The sequence below is a fragment of the Camellia sinensis genome, chromosome 14 (assembly GCF_055761805.1).
Source record: "Camellia sinensis isolate YWXY chromosome 14, ASM5576180v1, whole genome shotgun sequence".
Classification (NCBI taxonomy): domain Eukaryota; kingdom Viridiplantae; phylum Streptophyta; class Magnoliopsida; order Ericales; family Theaceae; genus Camellia; species Camellia sinensis.
The window spans coordinates 39431683-39453855 of record NC_138974.1 but is presented as its reverse complement, the minus strand read 5'-3'; the positions used below and the strand labels follow the sequence as shown (position 1 = coordinate 39453855).

At 34.5% G+C, this 22173-nt stretch overlaps 1 protein-coding gene across 1 annotated transcript; it reads left to right on the top strand.

The window, feature by feature from the left end:
• Positions 1 to 11688: 11688 nt before the first annotated feature.
• On the top strand, positions 11689 to 16395 carry LOC145806926 (uncharacterized). The gene is made up of 7 exons (XM_082904786.1): positions 11689 to 11716; positions 11835 to 12059; positions 12133 to 12413; positions 12513 to 12740; positions 12841 to 12933; positions 16127 to 16228; positions 16339 to 16395. The coding sequence occupies exons 1-7, from the start codon at positions 11689 to 11691 to the stop codon at positions 16393 to 16395; spliced, it is 1014 nt and encodes a 337-aa protein (XP_082760912.1).
• Positions 16396 to 22173: the final 5778 nt, after the last annotated feature.

Sequence of the window (22173 nt, the reverse complement as noted above, 5' to 3'; positions counted from 1 at the left end):
ACAAAAGTGGGCTCTTTTGCTGTCCAATTTCCCTTGATCAAGGATTCTGCTCTTCACATTGATCAGTGGATCAGTTCTGCAATCACAAATGGAGTTGAAAACATTGATCTTGACTTATCATAGTCATGTAGCTTTATGGTGGATCATGCCTCTTCTACTGTATCAGAAAAATATTTGTCAAATCATCAATTATATTAGTATAATAATTTCTCCATTCAAGTAAAGATTAATTTTAATTTTAGGTGTAATAAATGAGAGATTGTTTGAATTGTTTATTATTGTCAAATGATTTCTTAATCTTTCATTCTCTATCAAAAATTGTAATTTATTGGAAGGCCATTAGATTTTTTATTTTGATTTTTTTACTTCTATATTTATTTATTTTTACATTTTTGTAATTATATAAGATATATTAACCTGTATTTTTTAAATATGCATCAATTAGAAATTTAATGACTCGAAAATAAAAATTGAAAATAATATATGATTGAGAAAATATGAAATAATAAGTTTTTATACATATGAATAAATAAGTAATGTAAATTGTGGGAAAAAAATAAATCCATTTATCCTTATCTTTAAAAAAAAAATCAAATAATTAATATATTAGTTTAAATAATAAATTTTACGTTGTTTATATAGTGTGGAATAAGTCTTATATTAAATTATTAGAATGTTATATAGTAATATTCTTTTTAGAGAAATTGTTTATTTTTGACTATTGTATCAATAAAAATTAATTTTACGTTGCTTACAATTTATTGCTGCTTCTCTGTTAGATTTGTGATTTTAATTTGTTTAGTTAAGCAATATTGGTAATTGGTAAGTTGGATCAACATATACCTTATTCTCCTTTGTCTACTAAATGCTTGATGAATTGCTTCACAGGAGAGGTCCTCTCTTTTATCATTTTTTTATTTGCTGCTTAGATATTTTCAACAGATAAGAGAGAAAGAGAGTAAGATAGATCTGAGGCCTTTTTTTATTTTTTTTTTAATTTTTATAAAAGAAAAAAAAAAGATTTGAGCTCATATATGTGTTCAAGGCTCAGATTCAAGCAAATTCCTCCTCTTTTTTTAAATTTTTTTAAATTGTTGAAACAAATTGCAACAGACTAAAAAAAAATGACAAATAAAATTCAGAGAAAAATTATTACTGTTATGGTTTACCAACAAAAAAATTATTGAAAGGTGTGCATTATTTGATATTTAATTTTTTTAATATTTGATTTGTTTGGAATTGTAGAGTATAGTCTATTAAATATATTTTTATAATTGTATTTTAATCTTAAATTTAAATAGTGTTGCGATTATAATTATATTATAGTCCTAACATTATTTATACCGTGCCTTCAGGCACGGGCATACGCTAGTCCATTAATAATACAAAAAGTACAATTATGACAATTGATATGTCTAAAAAAATACACTATCAAAAGGTAATTTTGAAAAATTAATATTTTTAAAATGTAATAATTGTATTATAAAAAGAAATTAAATTCTGAAAATAGATTATTATTTTTAGATGGAAGAAGTAGACAGCTTTCATTTGATGGTTGAACACATCTTTTAATAATTGGGCCCTCACGCGAAAGGTATGCTAAAATGGGCAACTTGTTATTGGCTGTTTGTCGATAGTTTTACATTGCAAAAATTTAAAGGCATAGTTACAGGTCAGTCTGATGAATTTAATTTATCGAGCTCCTTCTCGATTTATCAATCCACTATAAGAAAATACACTTTTAGCAGCCACGTTGTCTATCTCTCTCTCTCGCTCATCACTCTATCTCTGTCTCTCTCTCTCTGTCTCTCTTCTTTATCTGACTTTTATCATCACATCACCACCACCACAACTACTACTACCGTGAGGCCTTAGTAGATTAAAAATAAAGAGAATGATGCGACCGAAAATAGATTAAAAACTGAATTTTTGATTTTTTTAGTCTTCACAAAAGAGGCCTTAGTAGATGAAGATTCACTATCATTCCCAATGCTACCACCGTCTATGTCACCACTATCCTATCACCATCACCGCATCACATCATCAAACCACCTCATAACTATCATCACATCACCACCACCACAACTACTACTACTGTGGTTGCACCACACCATTTCTACAAATATTTTCAAAGTTGGGAAAATAGTTATATAACAACACTACAAGAAAACACATTTTTGGCGACCAGTTTTGACTACCAAAACAAATTTAGTCTATAGCAACACTGCATGCCTGATCCACTTTTATAGACTAGAGGCAATCCTGATGATAATATTATGACAGTTAATTGACCTTAATTTTGATGATGACAGCTTGAATTAAAGAAGATAATAAGTCAATTTTCTTTAATCTCAAATATTCTTATATTTGAATTCACTCCGTCTGTTGCACCACCACATAACTTAGGCACAATGCAGTGTACTGATTACATAAAATATTCAAAATCTGTAAAATTAGTGTCTCCCTTCATCAGTAGAAAGAGTTCATGCAGCATTTCATAAAGCCTCTCAGAACAAGGGTGGATTTTATCAGCAACATAACAGTTGTGAGTTTCACTATTAATATATCTCTGCAAATGTGTGTGTATATATATGAGGAATTTGGGGATCCTGGAGAAGAGAAAAAAGAAGAAAAATGAAAATCATGTGTCTCTGGAAATGTGTGTATATATATATATATATATGTATATATCAATCGACCTATGTATTGGAAAGAAGTGAATTACAGAGTTGGAAAGACAAAAGCAGACAAAATCTTGATCACAGTTGACCGTTTCAAATCTGGGACCAATTTGAAGGCTTCCCTGTGTTTGAGTTTGTGTTTGATTTCTTTTATTTTTTTATTAGTCCTGTGGAAGAAAAAAAACTTCTCAATCTCATCTCTATTCTAATTCATACCACCCAAAAAAAAATTTAAAATTAATAAATAAATTTTGACAATAATGCGATAATATGATTATTATAAATAAATTTGTTTTTTATATTAATTTATTTTAAAATAAGAAATTCACAATAAATTTTTCTATTTGTATAGTATTAGTCTTTTAAAAAAATATTTACAATATTGAATTATAGGGAAAATTTTTAAATTATGTATTTGAAAAAAATTTTAAATTTTGTATTTTGAAAAAAATATTAGGACAAATATTTAAGATAATTTAATAATTATAATTTAAAATTTTATTACTTATATTTTTATTTAAATATAATTTTAATATATTTGTTATGTTACGGTTCGATTTGCTCATTGGTTCGATTTTACTATTTTTATTTACTATTTGTTTTTGTTATTTTTTATCTTTACCGAATTTTTTTTGAAATTTTAGAACAAAATTATAATTTTTCGATTTGTTTTGTCGAATGAAAAGAAAAAAAAAAAATTTCACTTTTATACCTTTCGCGACCAAAATTTTGGTCGCCAAAAGGTTGCTTTAGAATTAATTAGTTTCGGCGACTAATTTCATTTTGGTCGCCAAACGTCCCACGAAATTGTGGAGGGAATATTACTTCTTCTATTTGCATTGCAAAAGGATCCCAGTTCCCTCCCTCTCGCACTCCTGCCTCTATCACTGCTCTGTCTCCATCGCAAGAGTTGCTGTACAGGTATCTCCCTCTCTCTCTCTGTATCTCCCTCTCCATTTCTTAAACATCTCACACGGCCTTTCGGTTTCCCTCTTTCTCTCTCTCTCTCTCTGTTTACACACACACACGAATCATATATTCATAACATTGATTCCATATATACTGGATTATTTTCCCAAATCATATGTACACTCACGCCTCTGCCCTTTTCTGTACAGGAATAGTCTCCATCGCCCGAACTCCCCCGAACTGGATCATCCCCCGAACTCCCTCCCAGGTATGTTTGAATTTCGCATCTGTCTCTCCCTCTCTCTGTATCTCCCTCTCGATTTGCCTCAGTTTCTATCTGTCTCTGTTTACACACACACACATACATATATATATATATATATATATATATATATATGCATATATACATATATATATATATATATATATATATATATATCTACATATATATATATATATGTGTGTGTGTGTGTGTGTCAAAACACACAGAATATGAAGTACGAAATGCCCTCAATTAGGGCATTGTTATTGAAATGTGTTTCAAATGAAAAATTAGGGCAATGCTTGGGGTGAATCAACCCATTTGCTACATAAACTAGGGCAAAGAGTACTTTTGGCATCTTCATTCTAGTATTACCCATTTTTTAACATATGGCATTTTTTAACATATGTTAGCTCAAGTGAAAGAGTACTTTTGGCATATTATGTAATCCATGTGAATTTGTATAATTAATCAAGTATACAAACATTGATAGAGTAGAATAGTGAAAAATGATTTATGTAGTCTATCTCACTTGAATAGGATACAAGCCTTAATTTTAATTTGGTTTGGACTGTGGCAATGCATTTTTCTATTGGTTAAATGGTGGATCATCAATCTTACATGACAATAATGTTTTCTGTTGTAGGCAATGTGAGGTTAGTTTGCTTTTCTAACATAAATTCTTCAACTAACTAAGGCATATTGATTGCTAAAGGAAATTGTTTGCTAGTGAAGATCCAGTCATCCTCTGATCAGCTGCTATTATGTAGCTTGGGTATTTTTTATGTTAACACTAACAGTTAGGGGTGAACCGCTGATATGTACCATGGGTAGTTTTTTATATTAATACCAACAGTTAGGTGTGAAGAATGGAACATTTCATTTTGCATGACAACGTGGTAATTTGAAATATACTTATATAATCATATTACTGTACAAGGGATGCTTATCTTGGACTTATGAATAGGGATTTTCTGCACCAAACAACTCTTTGGCTCAATTGATTTGTACCCGAAGTTGACATCCTCTTACTTTTGTTTCACATCCAAGTCTTTCCTACAAACCTGTACTGTCCAACAAGATGAGGGATTTTAACTTTGTTAATTAAAAATTTCTTTTCTATGGTGTTTGCACTCGCTTTTCTCATTGTCGGTACATACATCATTGCCAACTACCCAAAACCAGGCTGCTTGCTAGAGCTTGCTGGTCTACTCTGTGGAGTTACCCGTAATGGTAATCCTGTAGCACAGGATTGTCATTCAGGTTGGTTTTTTTTTTTTTTAATGGATATTAATTATTAGCTGCTTTAGGTCACATATTATAATATATGTTTGTGGCCACTGTTAGTGCAGGACTAGTAGTACTTAAACTTGCATGTATAGGATTTTGGAGTTTTAACTTCCCACGGTAAGTATGCCATTTGTAAAATGCTCCGTCACCTTTATAGCCTTGTCGTCAACCATTGCAGCCTCCTTCGTCCATCATCTTCTCCAATTGGCCCTCCCTCGCTATTCTGATTTGTGAGCGTCAAAAAGCCTATGGCTTTGACATTCTTCTCTTGTTAAGAAAACAAATCTGAGTTTAAGTGGTATAAAAGTCATGCTTAACTCTTAACCTGTTTCATTGTAATAAGAGCATGACATGGTTTTCATTATTTTGATATATCATTCTATCATTGACCATATAGTTTCACTAGTACTAGTGCTCTACTAGTTATGCTATGTAGTGGTCCAAAATTACGGGTCATTTCTTAAATTAACTTGTTTTAGAACTAATCGTGTCATAAAGTTCCACCCTAAAAGAGATTTATGTGACAAGCCAAACAGTGAATGAAAAACAACCTAATCTATCTCAACTTGAAATGCGTGTTCTCATGGCTTCCTCGGTTAATGTTTGTGTGAGTTGTAGGTGACAAAATGGACAAGAGTTGGATGACGATAAATAATCAGTTGACAAGTAAAGAGTATCAACAAGGGGTGAAGTCATTCCTTGATTTTGCTACGGCAAATTTAGGCGTAGAGGATGAAATTAGGTGTCCGTGTGTCGATTGCATTAATGGCACAAAATATAGCAGACAAGTTGTGTGGATGCACTTGATCCGAAGAGGCATGGCATCTTCGTATCTAACTTGGGTGCATCACGGGGAACATGTTCCCGTGTCTCGTCCTAGTGTATCAAATGACCAATATGGAGGTAGTGGCGAATGTATGACAGATATCGATGATCCGCCCATGGATGAATTGCCTATTATGTTGGAAGAAATTTATGTGAGTGGTCTTATGGATGATCATACCGACGAGGAACCTAATGGTTTGGAGAGGGAGGATTTGCATAAGTTCACTAGGTTATTCGAAGATGCACAACGCAAAGTTCACCCGACATGTGAAAAGTTTTCTGTGTTATCATTCGTCATTAAGATGCTTCATGTGAAGGTGTACAACAAATGGAGCAACAAGTCATTCGATATGGTTATGCAGGTATTCAAGGACATTCTACCAGAATGTGATCCAACAGTTCCATGGACACTCTATGATGTTAAGAAGTTCTTACGTGACTTGGGGTTGGGATATGAAACAATTCATTCGTGCAAGAATGATTGTGCACTATTTTGGAAGGAGAGTGCTAATTTGGAGAAATGCCCTACATGTGACGCGTGTAGATACAAGTTGAACGATGATGGTGGTAAAAAGATTCCACACAAGGTATTGCGGTACTTTCCTTTGACACCGAGGTTGAAAAGACTGTATATGTCCAAAAAAACAGCCGCAGATATGAGATGGCACAATGAGAAGCGTGTGGATGATGACATATTAAGGCACCCGGCCGATGGTGAAGCATGGAAGGACTTTGATAAGCAACATCCGACGTTTTCTGATGACTGTCGAAATGTAAGGCTAGGGCTGGCAACAGATGGTTTCAATCCATTTGGGAATATGAGCACATCGTATAGCATGTGGCCCGTAATCTTAATCCTTACAATCTCCCACCGTGGAAGTGCATGAAAGAGCCATATTGCATGATGCCATTGCTTATTCCCGGACGATCGGCTCCTGGAAGAGACATTGATGTTTACTTGCAACCACTAATAGAAGAATTGAAGAATTTGTGGGAGCATGGTGTGCAAACATATGATGCATCGAACGGGCAAATTTTTAGAATGCATGCGGCGGTAATGTGGACCATAAATGACTTCCCTGCGTACGGTAACATGTCAGGGTGGAGTACAAAGGGTTACTTGGCTTGCCCTAATTGTAACAATAATGCATCGTCTCAGGGATTACGAAGTAAAATAGGGTATATGGGTGCTCGTCGCCACTTGCCTGAGAACCACACTTGGCGAACAAGTAAGCTCTTCAATGGTCAAACGGAGCATAGGTCCAAACCTTTGGAGTTATCGGGGGACCAAATACTAGAGCAAATTGATTCTGGGACTTACAAGCCGTATGGGAAGCACCCACAAAATCGAAAACGACAAAGGAATGAACATCAAAATTTGAATTGGAGCAAGAGAAGCATTATGTTTGACTTGCCCTATTGGAAGACGTTGAAGCTTCGACACAACCTTGATGTCATGCATATTGAGAAGAACATATGTGACAATGTCGTTGGGACACTTTTGAGCGTAGATGGAAAGAACAAGGACACGGACAAAGCACGCTTAGATTTGGAGGACATGAAAATACGTAAAGAGTTACATTTGAAGAGGCGTTCTAATGGGTCCTTTGAGAAGCCTCCCGCATTGTTCACATTGTCGGTGAAAGAGAGGGAAGGCTTTTGTGATTTCTTGAAATCAATAAAGTACCCTGATGGCTATGCAGCAAATATCTCCAATTGCGTAAACGCTCAAGCTGGAAAATTATCTGGACTCAAAAGTCATGACAGTCATGTCCTTATACAAGGACTTCTTCCAATTGGGATGCGTGGCTACCTGAATAAGGAAATTGGAACGACACTTTTTGAGTTGGGAAATTTCTTCAAACAATTGTGTTCAAAGACATTGAGGCGTTCAGATTTGCATAAATTGGATGAACAAATCGTACTCATACTTTGTAAGCTTGAGATGCTTTTCCCGCCGGCTTTCTTCGATGTCATGGTCCACTTGGCAATTCACTTGCCTCGAGAGGCTATGCTTGGAGGCCCAGTGCAATATCGATGGATGTACCCAATTGAGAGGTATTAACTCAGCCCTCATATTACTGTCAAATTTAAGTTAATGCTTTACTGCTGATATAAATATTGCAGTATAACATTGTTATGATGCTTGCAAAATTAGGTTGCTTGGCCGTCTAAAAGGGTTTGTGGCCAACAAAGCTCATCCTGAAGGTTCTATTGCCGAGGCTTACATTTCCAAAGAATGTACAACATTTTGTTCAATGTATTTGGATGGAGTTGAAACATTGTTTAACCGCCCAGAAAGGAATTATGACATGGGTGACCGTGGCCTAGGGTTGGCGGTATTCACTCAAACTGTACGTCCCTTTGGTCTAATGACAAGGGCGTCCGATGTGTCCGTAGCTGAACGCGAGTTGGCTCATTGGTTTGTCCTACACAACAGCACAGAAGTGGATAAACACGTAGAGTATGAATCCTTCATACGTATTTATAATGTTTTTGTTGTAAATTGATTTGTCTTTATCTTAGTAAATAGTTTTTGAATCGCATTTCTTGTAACTAGGGAGCACAAGAACTTGTTACACCAAAGAGCCGGTGCGTTCGACATCGAAAACAGACATCGAAAAGAATTTCCTAAATGGTTCAAAGATCATGTAAGCTAGTATTCTCATATCCTACCATAGATCGTACATTACGTAAATGTTACGCATGCTAGTAACATGACACATGTTCTTCATGTAGATGAATGAATTGCGGAGCCAACATTCCCCCGAAGCAACTGATGATATGTGGTCATTAGCCAATGGTCCTAGTGGCTTAGTGAACACATATTCAGGATGTATTTGTAATGGTGTCCGTTATCATACTATCGACCGTGACAACCGTCGGAAAAGTCAGAATAGTGGATTACTCGTGGAAGGGGAGCATGAAGGGCAATTGTTACACTTCTATGGACACTTGTGCAGAGTGTGGGAACTGAACTATTTGTTCACACGTCGGATTGTATTGTTCCAATGTGAATGGTTTAACAGCGGTAGTAGTAGAACTATGCGTGTAGAGCCACATTTCACAACAGTTGATGTAACAAGTCGTTGGTACAAAGATGACTCATTTGTATTACCAAGTCAAGTTGAACAAGTATTCTATGTTAATGACACCAAATTAGGTACCAGTTGGAGAGTCGTTGAAAAGTTTGAACATCGAGGAATTTGGGATGTGCCGGAGATGGATGTCGTACAACCTGATGATGCGTTCCAACAAGAAGAAACCACTGAGGTCGTACCTACTATGGCTATTGATGATGATGTGGCTTTGCGTCGAGATGATATTGATTCTGAAATTATTCACTTGGAAGTTTTGCAATCTGTCAGAGGGGTAGAAGCCAAGGGTGTTACAGATGATGCCTTCATCTGTGATGATGAAGATGGATTGATGAGGGAGGGTGACGACACAGACGAAGAATATGACCTACAAAGTGATTTTGATACAGATGTTGATGTAGAATCTTGAATTTGGTCGTGCTTTAGTTCATGCCATAATTTGAGCAATGTGAATGTTCAATTGGTGCACAAATGCAAAGGAAACTCAAAATAATGAAGGGGGATCTGTCTTCGTCAATGTCAATAAACTCAGAAATCAATGTGTGTTTAAGGCAGCTAATCGAAACTGAAATGGGTGGAGTTTTGCTGTGGGTGTACCCACTCAGTGCAGAAGTGCAGTCCCTGGACTCATGTTTTTGTTCTCTGCCATTCTATGTTTTTTTCCTCTGGTTTATCTCTGCCCTGCCTTTGCTGTCCACAATGTAGTGGGAGCCATTTTTGGTGTATCTTTGGTAGTGAAGTTTATGGTGTAGCTTTGGTATCTAACTACTGCTTACTGTGTGAAGTAGAATGTTTTCTGAGGGGGCTAATTCTAGATATGAGATGTTTTGATTGGTGAAGGTTGGGATGTAATGGAGATGTTAAAGTATTTAAATAAAGATGTCATTTTTTCACGAAGAGGAGCTGCTGTCATTGTATGTCTATGAATGGGCCAGATTTAAATGCTCAATTTGTATGTCTATGAATCTGCTTGAATGCTCCAGGTTTTGGTTCAGATTATGTGTGTAAATGTGACTGAATGAGCCAGATTTTGAATGCTGAAATGTATATATCTGTTATGCTCCAGGTTATATTTTATGGTAATATTCCAGGTTTTGAATGTATGTCTATGAATCTATGAATCTGCCTGAATGCTCTAGGTTTTGTATGTCTATGAATCTGCTTGAATGCTCCAGGTTTTGAATGTCTTTGAATGGGCCAGATTTTGAATGCTGAATCTGTATGTTGAATGAGCATTCAAGCATAACAGATTTTGTATGTCTGTGAATTTGAATGCTTGAATGCTCCAGATTTTGTATGCTTGAATGCTCCATTCAAACAGATCCATTCTGTGAATCTGCCTGAATGCTCAATCTGTTATGCTCCAGATTTTGAACAGATCCATTCAAACAAATCCCTTCTGTGAATCTGCCTGAATGCTCATTCTGTTATGCTCCAGATTTTTAACAGATCCATTCTGTGCATCTGCCTAAAAGCTCAATCTGTCATGCTCCAGATCCATTCAAACAGATTCATAATAAAATGCTCCAGGTTATGATTGTTCAATCCATAATAAAACAGATTCGTTCAAACACTACATTCAAATTACATAATAGAATACACAAAATATGTCCATTACATCCATTTAAACACTTGTCTACTGTTGATTTGTAGGACGATATCCTATTTGAAGTGCTTTTGCAACGGTTTCTCGTGTCCTTTGGTGCCAAGCAACAGTAAGCAACACATGGTATATAATCAATTTAATACTAATTTGATAGAGCCCGAGATTTGTACGTTTTTCATGCAGCATTCGGTGGACATGCAGCATTTTAATACTAATCATTTTCTTTTTCAGAACTTTAATACCAATTTAATACTAATCATTTTCTTCTTCAGAACTAATCATTTTAATACCAATTTAATACTAATCATTTTCTTCTTCAGAACTTTCCTCTGTGTCAGCATTCGGTGGACATGCAGCTTTTTGGGTTGAATCAGTAATCGGTTGTTGTAAAACTTCCTGTTGCTTTCTATCTCCAGCAAGTATCTTGGTCACATCGACAATCTCTGCGTCTCTGCAAGATGGATTATCTTCATGAAGCTTAGAACCAGAGCGTTCATCAATCTGTTGTGTCTCCGCAAGTGTTCCATCATTTACGGTCACACCACCTTCTCGACAAGATAGATTGCCATTAAAGCCTGATACTGAAGGTTCTGCTTGTTGCTTAGCTTCTACATTTTCTCTGTATTGAGAACTATTGACTTCATCTACATGGTTTCCATTGTAGTTTGTTTGATTGTTTTCATTCACGTTGTCATCTCGTCTCAACTGATTTTGCTCTGATCTAAGAAATCTCTTACAAAGTTTGTTTGCCCGATGTCCATTCTCCAATCCAATGAAAGCAGCGAGATCTTTCCTAGCTAAAGACGCCTTTTTCTTGACTTCAAAGTACTTCAAAATTGCATGAGAATATGCACAAAAAGGGCAGTAAAATTTCCCACTGTCATCAAAGCTGGGTGCAGAGCTCAAGCACCTCTGATGAACCACTAACGGACACGTGCTTGAACTACAAACAGTTCTTTATTGCTATATGCATGAACCAAGCGGACTTATTTTTGTGTAGTTCATGTATATAGGAAAATGGAAAATGGAAAATGGTGTAGTTCATGTATTATTTTTGTTATTGTGTTATTTTTGTCTAGTTCATGTATTATTTTTATCTGCAATAATCAAGCGGACTTATTTTTGTCTAGTTCATGTATATAGTGTTACTTATGTTATTGCAGATTGGAAAATGGTTCCTGGCTTAAAGACTGGTCGGCTTCGGAAGAAGACACTCACGCAGCCAGAAACAGACTCGCCGGCTGCTATTCCTTTAGGATCACCCGTTGCTCCGTCTCCTGTTGTACCCGTCCGATCAAATGTGGGACCATCTCATCATGTCACTAGCCAACCAATGGATGATTCTGATGAGACACAAGCCCCATCCGAAACGCAGCCGAGTGGCGTAGGTAAGAATGAAGTGTATAAAATTTGTCAATTACCACATGCCATTGCCATTGTTTTTTTGTAGCCAAATTTTAGGCAATTTTCATGATGTTATGTTGTTAACAGGGACTTCGAAGCCCCTACGTGTACGTGGACCGACACTTGGCAAGGGCATACAAAAAATAATTAGAGCCAACAAAGGGGAAAAATGTTATGTTCACATCGATCGTGGGTTGAATGCAATGACTGGCAAGTATGCCACTCCAGCAACTAACGAGTTAGGAATTCAAATTAGAACCTTGTGCCCTTTGAAAGATGTGAAGTCATGGCTGGATCTTGATGAGACTACTAAAGCTGCCGTCATCCAAGGAGTTCTTGTAACTAATATTACTTGTCCACAATATGTAATTGTATTATGTGAGTAATAAGAAAGACTAATATGTAATGATTACTATTTCAATTTGTTTTGCATGTAGGACAAGTTTCAAATTGGAGACGATTTCCACAATGACTTACAAGCACAGGAGATTGTGAATAAGAAGGCCTATGGGTTGTACAAAGATTGGAGGTACACCTTGAAGCAAGAGTTCGAATTGTTAGAAGGACTTCCACGTGATGAGATCTATGGTCATCCGCCCGTAGGGGTGAGTTTAGATAATTGGAAGCATTTGATCGATGTGGCATGGCAAGATGCATCTCACCAGGTAAAATAATAGACTAGATAGAGTACATACATCTATGTGAAAATGTGATATGCCTTAATATTGACAAAAAATATTGTTTATCTGCTTGACTTATTTTTAGAAACGGTCAAAAGCTGGCAAGAGTAATAGGAGTCAATTGCCGTACAATCATACCAATGGGTCTCGCTCATTTCCTATCGCAATGGCTGCTATGGTGAGTTCGATTTTTTTTAAACTTGAATCCATTATATGTTGTTTGGATTTGAAAAATGTTATGTTCTCCTACACACACACACACACACACACATATATATATATATATATATATATATTAAACTCTGTTAGTAAACATGTACTGTCTGCAAAAAATCCGTCTGGAAAAAATCTGTTAAATCTACCCTTGCCACATGTTTGCATTCTAAATCTGCCTACACTATACTCTGTCTTTCTTTCGAAATCTGTCTCACAAAATCTAAACTATACTATGTTTACACTATAATACACTATAATACACAAGCTGTCAACACTATAATACAGTATATATAAATCTGTCTACACTATAATACACAATCTGAACAATATATATTTTTTTTTTTGAACGGCAAAAAAAACTTTATTGATGGAAGAGGAAAATTTACATCAATAAAGAGGAGCTTGGAGCTAAAAACAAGCTCCAACCTCCTAGTTGGTGAGAAGCCAACGAGCATACAAAACAGAGAAAAAGCCAGAAAAAGCAGATAGTTTCTCTGTTGCTGTAGACCACACCTCTGCTGAGATCTGATAGAATGCAAAACAATACTAGCTCAACGCAGAAGCAGAATGAAGAAGCAGCCCAGCTGATTGCAAGCCTCACCCATCTCATTTCCAGAGCCCAACCCTGCATCCACTCAGAACCAAACTGAAGCCTTCCAAGGATACCTCAAAACAGATCAGCAAAACAGACAGATCAGCAGCTGAAAACCAAAATTAGTGCAGTCCACTCAGAACCAACAGATCAGCAAAAATCAAAGCCAATCTGAACAATATATACTGCACTATACTACAAAATGTAAACTATACTCTAAAAATCTGTCTAAACTATAATACATATTGTGTATAGTTTAGATTTATAAATCTGTGTACACTATGCTACACTATAATACAGTAGACACAATAGTTTTACTAAATCTGTCTACACTAATTCATACACAATCTGAACTATATATACAGCCCAAGATCTAAACTATACTCTGTTTTTCACTTAAGATCATTAGTCTTGTAGCTATGTGTTTTAGATTTAAGTTAATACATTCACAAAAAACAGATATTCCTGTACATACACATGTTATAATACACATAATCTGAAGTGATTATAAGTGGCTATGTGCCAAAATCTGTTGGACATAATCTGTTTGAGAAATTCTGTTTGATAATCTCTAGTAACATAGCTCATGTAAATCTGGTGGACATAATCTGTTTGAATTTAAAATCAATGAGGATTGGGTTAATTTGATTATGAGCGCCTTTACTAATAGCCACTCCTCCATACTTTGGAATAGAGAAGTGATTAATGGTATCCATAATGAAAGGGGCGTAAGGGAAGGTGACCCAATCTTACCTTACCTTACCTCTTTGTACTCTATATGGAAAGACTCTCAAACATGATCACTTCGAAAGTTAAAGATCGCACTTGGAAGGGCATTAAAGCCTCTAGAAATAGTCCCCCACTTTCTCACTTGTTCTTTGCTGATGACCTCATACTCTTTGCCAAAGCTGATCAACCCAACTGTGAAATTATCATGGATGTTCTCATTGAATTTTGTGATGTGTCTGGGCAGAAAGTCAACCATGCTAAATCTAAACTTTTTGCCTCTTCTAACCTTCCTAGACATAAAGCTATGACCTAAGCTTTCAAAGTAGGATCCCCCTGACGTAAGATCTTGGTAAATACCTGGGATCCCTACTTCTCCAATTGAGAGTTAACAAGCCAATGTTCAATGAGATCATAGAAAAGATGAAGAGTAGACTCTCAGGGTGGAAAGCTAGAAATCTATCTCTTGCTGGCAGTACCACTCTCATTCAATCTGTGACCTCAATTATTCCCAGTTACAACATGCAAACTATGGAACTTCGTAGGAGCCTTTGTAATGATATTGACAGATTGAACATAAATTTTCTCTAGAGGGACACTGATAGCAGGAAGAAAGTTCATTTGGTGTGTTGGGATAATGTGTGTAAAAGAAAAGTTGAAGGGGGACTAGGTATTAGAAAAGCTAAAGATGACAATGCATCCCTTCTCATTAAACTGGGATGGAAAATTCTTAGTGAGAAAGACAAACTTTGGTGCTAAGTACTACAGTCTAAATATCTTATACTTAATTGGCCCATAAGGAAAAGATCATCTCATACTTAAGAATAACACCCAATCATTAGTCTAGTAAGGAAAAGATCATCTAAATATTTTCTCTAGGTTTTTTTTTTATTTATTTAAATACAAAATAGGACTTCCAACTGTTGTCATACTACCAATTTCCACCTATAATTCACTGCCACTATGTTGGTTGAAGGATTTGGAAAAGGAAAAGTGTGTCAGCGTAGAGGATTCATTTTTTTGATACATCTATTAAAGAATTGTGTGTTGTATAATCTAAAACCACAATAATATTCATTTGATATCAGTATCTAATCAATTGATTTGTCATAAAAAGTTTAGAAACACCCACTTCATTCTCATTAGTTTTTTTCATAAGTTTCAGGACAACTCACACATATGCATCAAATAGATGAAAACAAAGTTTGGGCATAAATCATCAACAAACCAAAAAAAGGCCAGTAGAAATAATACCACACCATATGTCAAAGATTCGTTTAATTTAGGAAGAATCCATCTCATGTTTAACAACTAAAGCAGTAGAATAGAAATAAGCCATCAAAATTCAAACTTTAACACAAATCCATAACCTTCTGCACTAAAACAAAAACACAAACAGTAATTCAAAGTTGAAATCAAAGGATTAATCACCACCAGACTTCTGATAAACATAGGTGAAGCCACACTTGCCACAATAGTGCCGATCAAAATGATTCACCATGAAAGTCCTAGCACCGTACTCCCCATTAAGGCTAGGTTGGGGCTCATCCTTAAAATATCAATATCGCATATTTAAAAATCAATGATGGACTGCAACAAGTACACATATTCAATCCCATTTAGGTAATAACCTACATGTTTGGTGTTTAGAGCAATTTTAATTTATTTTTAAAATTGAATACGAATCTGGCTTCAAATCTGGCAGAAAATCTGTCTTAAAATTTGTCTCCAAATCTGTCTCCCAATCTGTCCAGCAATTTGTTTAAAAATCTGTTCATGGAAATTTGTCTGTTTGGTGCATAAAGTGTCATTGATTTATACATTGATGTGTTAACAGGTAGCAAAAGATAGAGAGTTGGATTTCCCAAAGTTCTATGAGGACAGCCACACTTCAAAGAAAACGAATGACTGGATCCATCCGAAATGCCGTAAGCTGCATGTAAGTATGTGACAAGGAAATATATGTATTCAATATTTTCTTGTACTTAGTACCCAATAATACATATATGTTGCCAAAGTTTTTTAACCCTTATTTATTTGAAATGACAGCAAGAGATGGTCAATGTACAAGCGGCTGCCATCGAGTCGGGGACGCCATTGACATAAGAGGATATTTCAAGGCAAGTGCTTAGACAGAAGAAAAGGTACTTGCTTGGATTTGGGAGTGGCCCACAACCGTCTACCATATTTGCAACACGAGCACACGATAAGGACATGGAGGCAATGCGAGCTGGGGTGGAGGCACTTCGTGAGGAGCGGCAAAAGGATCATGACGAGTTAATGAAAGAGCGAGAGGAGCGCGAGAGATGTTACAATGAGTTGTTGAAAGAACGAGAGGAGCGCATTCAATTATCCAATGAGATGTTGAAAGAGCGGGAGGAGGGACAAAAGGCAAGGGACGAGACAAATACAAAGGTCGAGCATCTCAATAACGTAGTCGCCAAACTGTCACAACTCTTGGGAATCTAAGTTGGGCATCCGACGTTTGTTTTTTGGTAAGAACAATTTCATTAATGTCACACTTACTTTGTTTAAATATGTTCGCTTGAAGAGTTGAAAATGTCATCAATTTGTGAGTTATTTGGGGTTAATGATTTCTTGTGTAGTTACTAGAGTTTGGTATTGAGTTTTCTTAACAATGAACTTGTATTTAAAATATGTACTTGATTAAGATTAACTATAGTAGAAACATGTTAAAAAAACATAGCGAATTTCAATCTTCGTTTACAGTAACATGTAAACTTCAACAGTGGTATTTTGAATAGTAACTCGAATATGTGTTTAAAAGTAATAGTAACCTTCTCGGTGACAAAAGTGACACGTTGGGATAGACGGTACGTAAATAGGACACATACGTTGGGAGTTAGAGTTGAAAAAGTCATAAACTTAGACGAAAAAAGGGGTTCGGGGGGCGAAAATGCGAAATAGCCCCCGAAACACTATTTTCTCATAACGGGAAGCTTCCCGGTGATAAATGTGACATGTAGGGACAGACGGTACGTAAATAGCACGCCTACGTTGGGAATTAGAGTTGAAAATGTCATAAACTTAGTTGGAAAAAGGGGTTCGGGGGGCGAAAATGCAAAGCATCCCCCAAAACACTGTTTTCTGATAACGGGAAGCTTCCCGGTGATAAATGTGACATGTAGGGACAGACGGTACGTAAATAGCACGCCTACGTTGGGAATTAGAGTTGAAAATGTCATAAACTTAGTCGAAAATAGGGGTTCGAGGGGCGAAAATGCAAAGCAGCCCCCAAAATTTTATTTTCTGGTAACGGGAAACTTCCCGGTGATAAATGTGACATGTAGGGACAGACGGTACGTAAATAGCACGCCTACGTTGGGAATTAGAGTTCAAAATGTCATAAACTTAGTCGAAAATAGTGGTTCGAGGGGCGAAAATGCAAAGCAGCCCCCAAAATTTTATTTTCTGGTAACGGGAAGCTTCCCGGTGATAAATGTGACATCTATGGACAGACGGTACATAAATAGGACAGCTACTTTGGGAATTAGAGTTGAAAATGTCATAAACTTTGTCGAAAAAAGGGGTTCGGGGGCCGAAAATGCAAAACTGCCCCCGAGCCACTGTTTTTCCGTAATAGGAAGGTTCCCGGTGATAAATGTGACATGTAGGTGTCCACAATACGTAAGTAGGACAAGAACTAAATGTGACGAATGATATATCCTGTTGACGTAGTCCTTTGGAAATTGGAACAAAGGATTTGTAAAGTTCAGCTAAGGTTTAGGCGCAATTGTGTATTTGATAAGTTTAACTATCACCACTACAAAATGTGCAACAGTTGAACAATAGATAGTTCATATACATAACATGGCCTCAAGATTTGGCTGAAGGGAGGATAATTCCTCAGCAACAGAATAGGGAACTTAGGACTAAAGAAGCTAAGTATTGAAGGTACGTATCAAAATTAGATAGTGTAATGGAAGAATAGTTAAGCATAATCTTATATAGCTCGTCCCCATAAGCCTATAAAGAACCCAAGGCATTACTCATTCACAAACAGAAGCATATCTACATCTATAAACCCACTAATTAGTTTATTCTTTAAGGAAAGTGTTTCCAAAATTTCAATGATTATATTGAGAAAATTAGAATCTTTTATGAAGAAAAAGACCATATTAATTTCCATCCGTGGAGGTCAGAAAAACACTGAACTAACGTAACTGGAAGCTTCGTGGAGGTCACAAAAGCATAAGCATAGTGAGTTTTATGGATACCAGACAAACTGTAATGATGGGTTTTCTTACATTTTTATACCAAATAATTTTTGGATTAAATGGTAAGTACACCCAAAATTTTGGTAATTTCATAATACCTACACAATTTACTTTCACATTTAAGTACTAAAATTTACTTCGATAGATTTAGAGATAAAAAAGCTAGAACAAGAACTCGTGATGGGTTCACGTTTGGATGTCTTGCATTAGTTAATAGATATCACTGTCTTTGTCTTTTAATGTTTGAAATTATTACGATATATATATGTCGTCCAGAAGTGCCACTACATGCACCGAACTAATGATTTTTTCCCCCTTTTTTGCAGATGTTTTTGGACATACAAATGTGGATATGTTTTTGTTGACAAGTACGGGAGGGCATTTTGTTCATATCTCTATCCGTATATATAGTGGTTTGTAAAAAAATTTTTGGTGGTAGCAATTAACATAGCACGTGGTACATAATATAATTTTTGTTGTGGTACAAAAGTTGTAGGTGCACAAAGAATTTGGTTATTCCAGTATTATGTATTGAATTAAATTATTGACGTGGGCTTACACTTGGTTCTTATGAAATTTGTAATATATATATATAAGTGGATGTTCAATATTAATTTTTTGGATGGTTGGAACTGAAATGTGTGTAATTATTATTGAATGCTTCATAACATATTTACTGTTGATGGATACAGGAATGCTGATTAATAATGGATACAGGTGCACCAAATATTTTAATTAAAAAAAAAATGTTAACATATTTGGCCACCAAATATTTTGGTAGCTAAATATGTAATCAAATGTTTTGGTGACTAAGAATTTAGTAGCAAAAACATAACCCATTAATTTTTTGTGACCAAATAATTAGTAGCTAAAACAATTGAGAAAGAGATAAAGAAAGTATTGGCTACTAAATGTTTTAGTCACGGAAAAAATATGGTGTCATTTGGCGACTAAAACGTTTGGTGGCAAAAAATGAAGAAGTAAATGTGAGCAGGCTTTTGGCTACAAAACTTTTAGTGGGCAAAAGTAACAATGACAAAAATTGCTTAGTCACTAAAAATATGTATTCTATTGGTGACAAAAATGTTTGGTCTATAATAGTTATTCTTAAATTATGGTAGCACTTTTAGTGACTAATACTTTAGTGGCAGAAACAGACCTTTTGTCGACTAAACTCAAAGTAGTAGCCAAATATGCACTTTCGGCGACCAATTTTTTTGTAGCTAAAAGTGAATCTTCCCCGACCACCACAGGTTGGTAGCCAAAAAGCCTAATTCTGCGACCAATTCTTTAGTGGCAGAAACACACCTTTTGCCGACTAAACTCAAAGTCGTAGCCAAATGGTGATTATCAGCGACCAATTATTTTAGTAGGGGAAACATACCTTTTGGCGACTAAAGCCAATTTAGTAGCCAAATGTGTACACTTTCGGCGACCAAACAGATTTTAGTCGCCAATACTATTGCCGACAGGGTAAAGGCGACGAGCTTAGCGACGAAAAATTTTGGTCGCTAATTCATTTTGGCGACTAAATAAGTGACTTTTGGCGACCAATATTTTGGTAGCCAAAAGTGACATTTCTTGTAGTGTAGGGTTGACATACACAGTCCACATATGGGGGCTTGTAGGCCAATGTATTTTCCATGCAACATTGTATAGGAATTTATTTCATATGATTGATCGCTGCTAAAAAACTAACAGTGGTGATAGATCCTACTAAAATGGACCACTAAGCCAGTTCTAATGAGCTGGTAGTCCAGAAAATAAAAAAAACAAAGAGCAAAATATCAAATCAATTAGGGGCACAGTATTTTTAGAGCTATTAGAGCTCATTGTTTTAGTGGTCTTAAACAATTTTCAAAAACTAATAATCCGTTTGGTAACCCTCTCAAATTATAGTTTCACCCATTGATTTGAGTGTGTTGTTTATTTTGAGTTTTCAAATCATAATTCTACACCCATTTCTCAAAATCCAATTCAATTCAAAACATAATCATTACTTTTCAAAACTCATAACCAAACACATAATTCAAAACTTTTTTCAAAACTCAATTCAAATCAATATTTTAATTTTTTAAATATTCAAATATTTTTAAAATATTTTAATTTTGTTAAGATTTTAAATATTTTAATATTTAAATATGTTACGATTTTTTTAATTTTTTAATTTTTTGAATATTTTTAAATATTTTAAATTCAAAATATTACGATTTTAATTTTTTAAATTTTAAAATATTTTATAAAAATAAATTCAAACTCTATTTTATAAAAATATTTTTAAATATTTTAATTTTTTTGTTCTGTATTTGGTTACAATTTGAGTATAGAATTGTGAAAGTAATATGGAGTTTCGAGTTATGTGTTTGGTTATGAATTTTAAAAATAATTTCTTAATTGAGTTTTTTTTTATGTGTTTAGTTACGATTTGAGTGCAAAGTTGTTTTTAAATTTAAAATATTAACATTTTAAATTTTTAAAATTTTTTGAATATTTAAATTATTTAACTTTTTACGATTTAAATTTTTTGAATATTTATTTTAATTTTTTACTTATTAAATTTTTTAGATTATTTAAATATTTATGATTTAAAATTTTTGAATATTTATTTTGAAAAAAAAAATTTCCTTTGTAGTATTTTCAATTAAAAAATTGATTAATGTTATTTTCTGTTAATAATAAATTTTTTTAATTGAATTTTAAAAAGAGTTTGATTATGAGTGTTGATAAGAATTTTCAATAGTGTGAAAGTAGTGTGTTTTGTTATGAGTTATAACAATTTGAATTAAGTTTTGAAAACTCTTTTCAAAACTTATAACCAAATAAATTTTCTTACTTCAAATGTCAAATCAAACTTTCAAACTCAATTTCATACTCAATTCAAAACTTAATTCAACACTCTATTCAAAAACCATAACTAAACAAATTTTCTACTCTCAAATCATAATTTCATAACTCACAAACTCAAAATACAACTCATACTCTCAAATCATATTTACAAAACTCTACTTAACGTAACCTAAGCTTTCTTTGACTTATTTTTATTTTTTAAAACCTTTGTGTCAATTTTTTTATAACGGGTTTATGTTAAAAAAATATTCAGTCAATTTAAAAATCATATTCACCCAAAATAAAAATAAGCCAAATTACATGTATAAACAATTGGTCTATTTGTCTTTTTAATTTTTTTTTCACAAAAGCAAAATAATTTACAAATTTTTTTTTTTTAGAATTGTCTAAACAAGACGGATATAAAATGCTAAAAAGATTTGGCATAACTTACAAAAAAAAAAAAAAAATCACTAAATACAAAAATAAATCTAACTAAAAAAGTCTACTCATAAATCTAATAAGGTCCCGTTTGGGATGAGGGTTTGGGCTAAAATAGTCATATAAGACAAAATATACTATTTTAGTCAAATAAAACAAAATGTCACTTTCAATCCAAAATCATTTTATTTTTTCTCTCACAAAAGTAAAAAAAAAAACTAAAAATCCCAAATGAGATTTTTATAGCTCTAGATTAAAAAAAGTTAAAAAGCCAAAAAACTAACCTCCATTCCAAACCAACCTTAAAAGTACTATGTGTATAAAAAAAAAAAAGATAAACTACCAATAGGTCCTAATAGTTAGACTTAATTCCCATTAA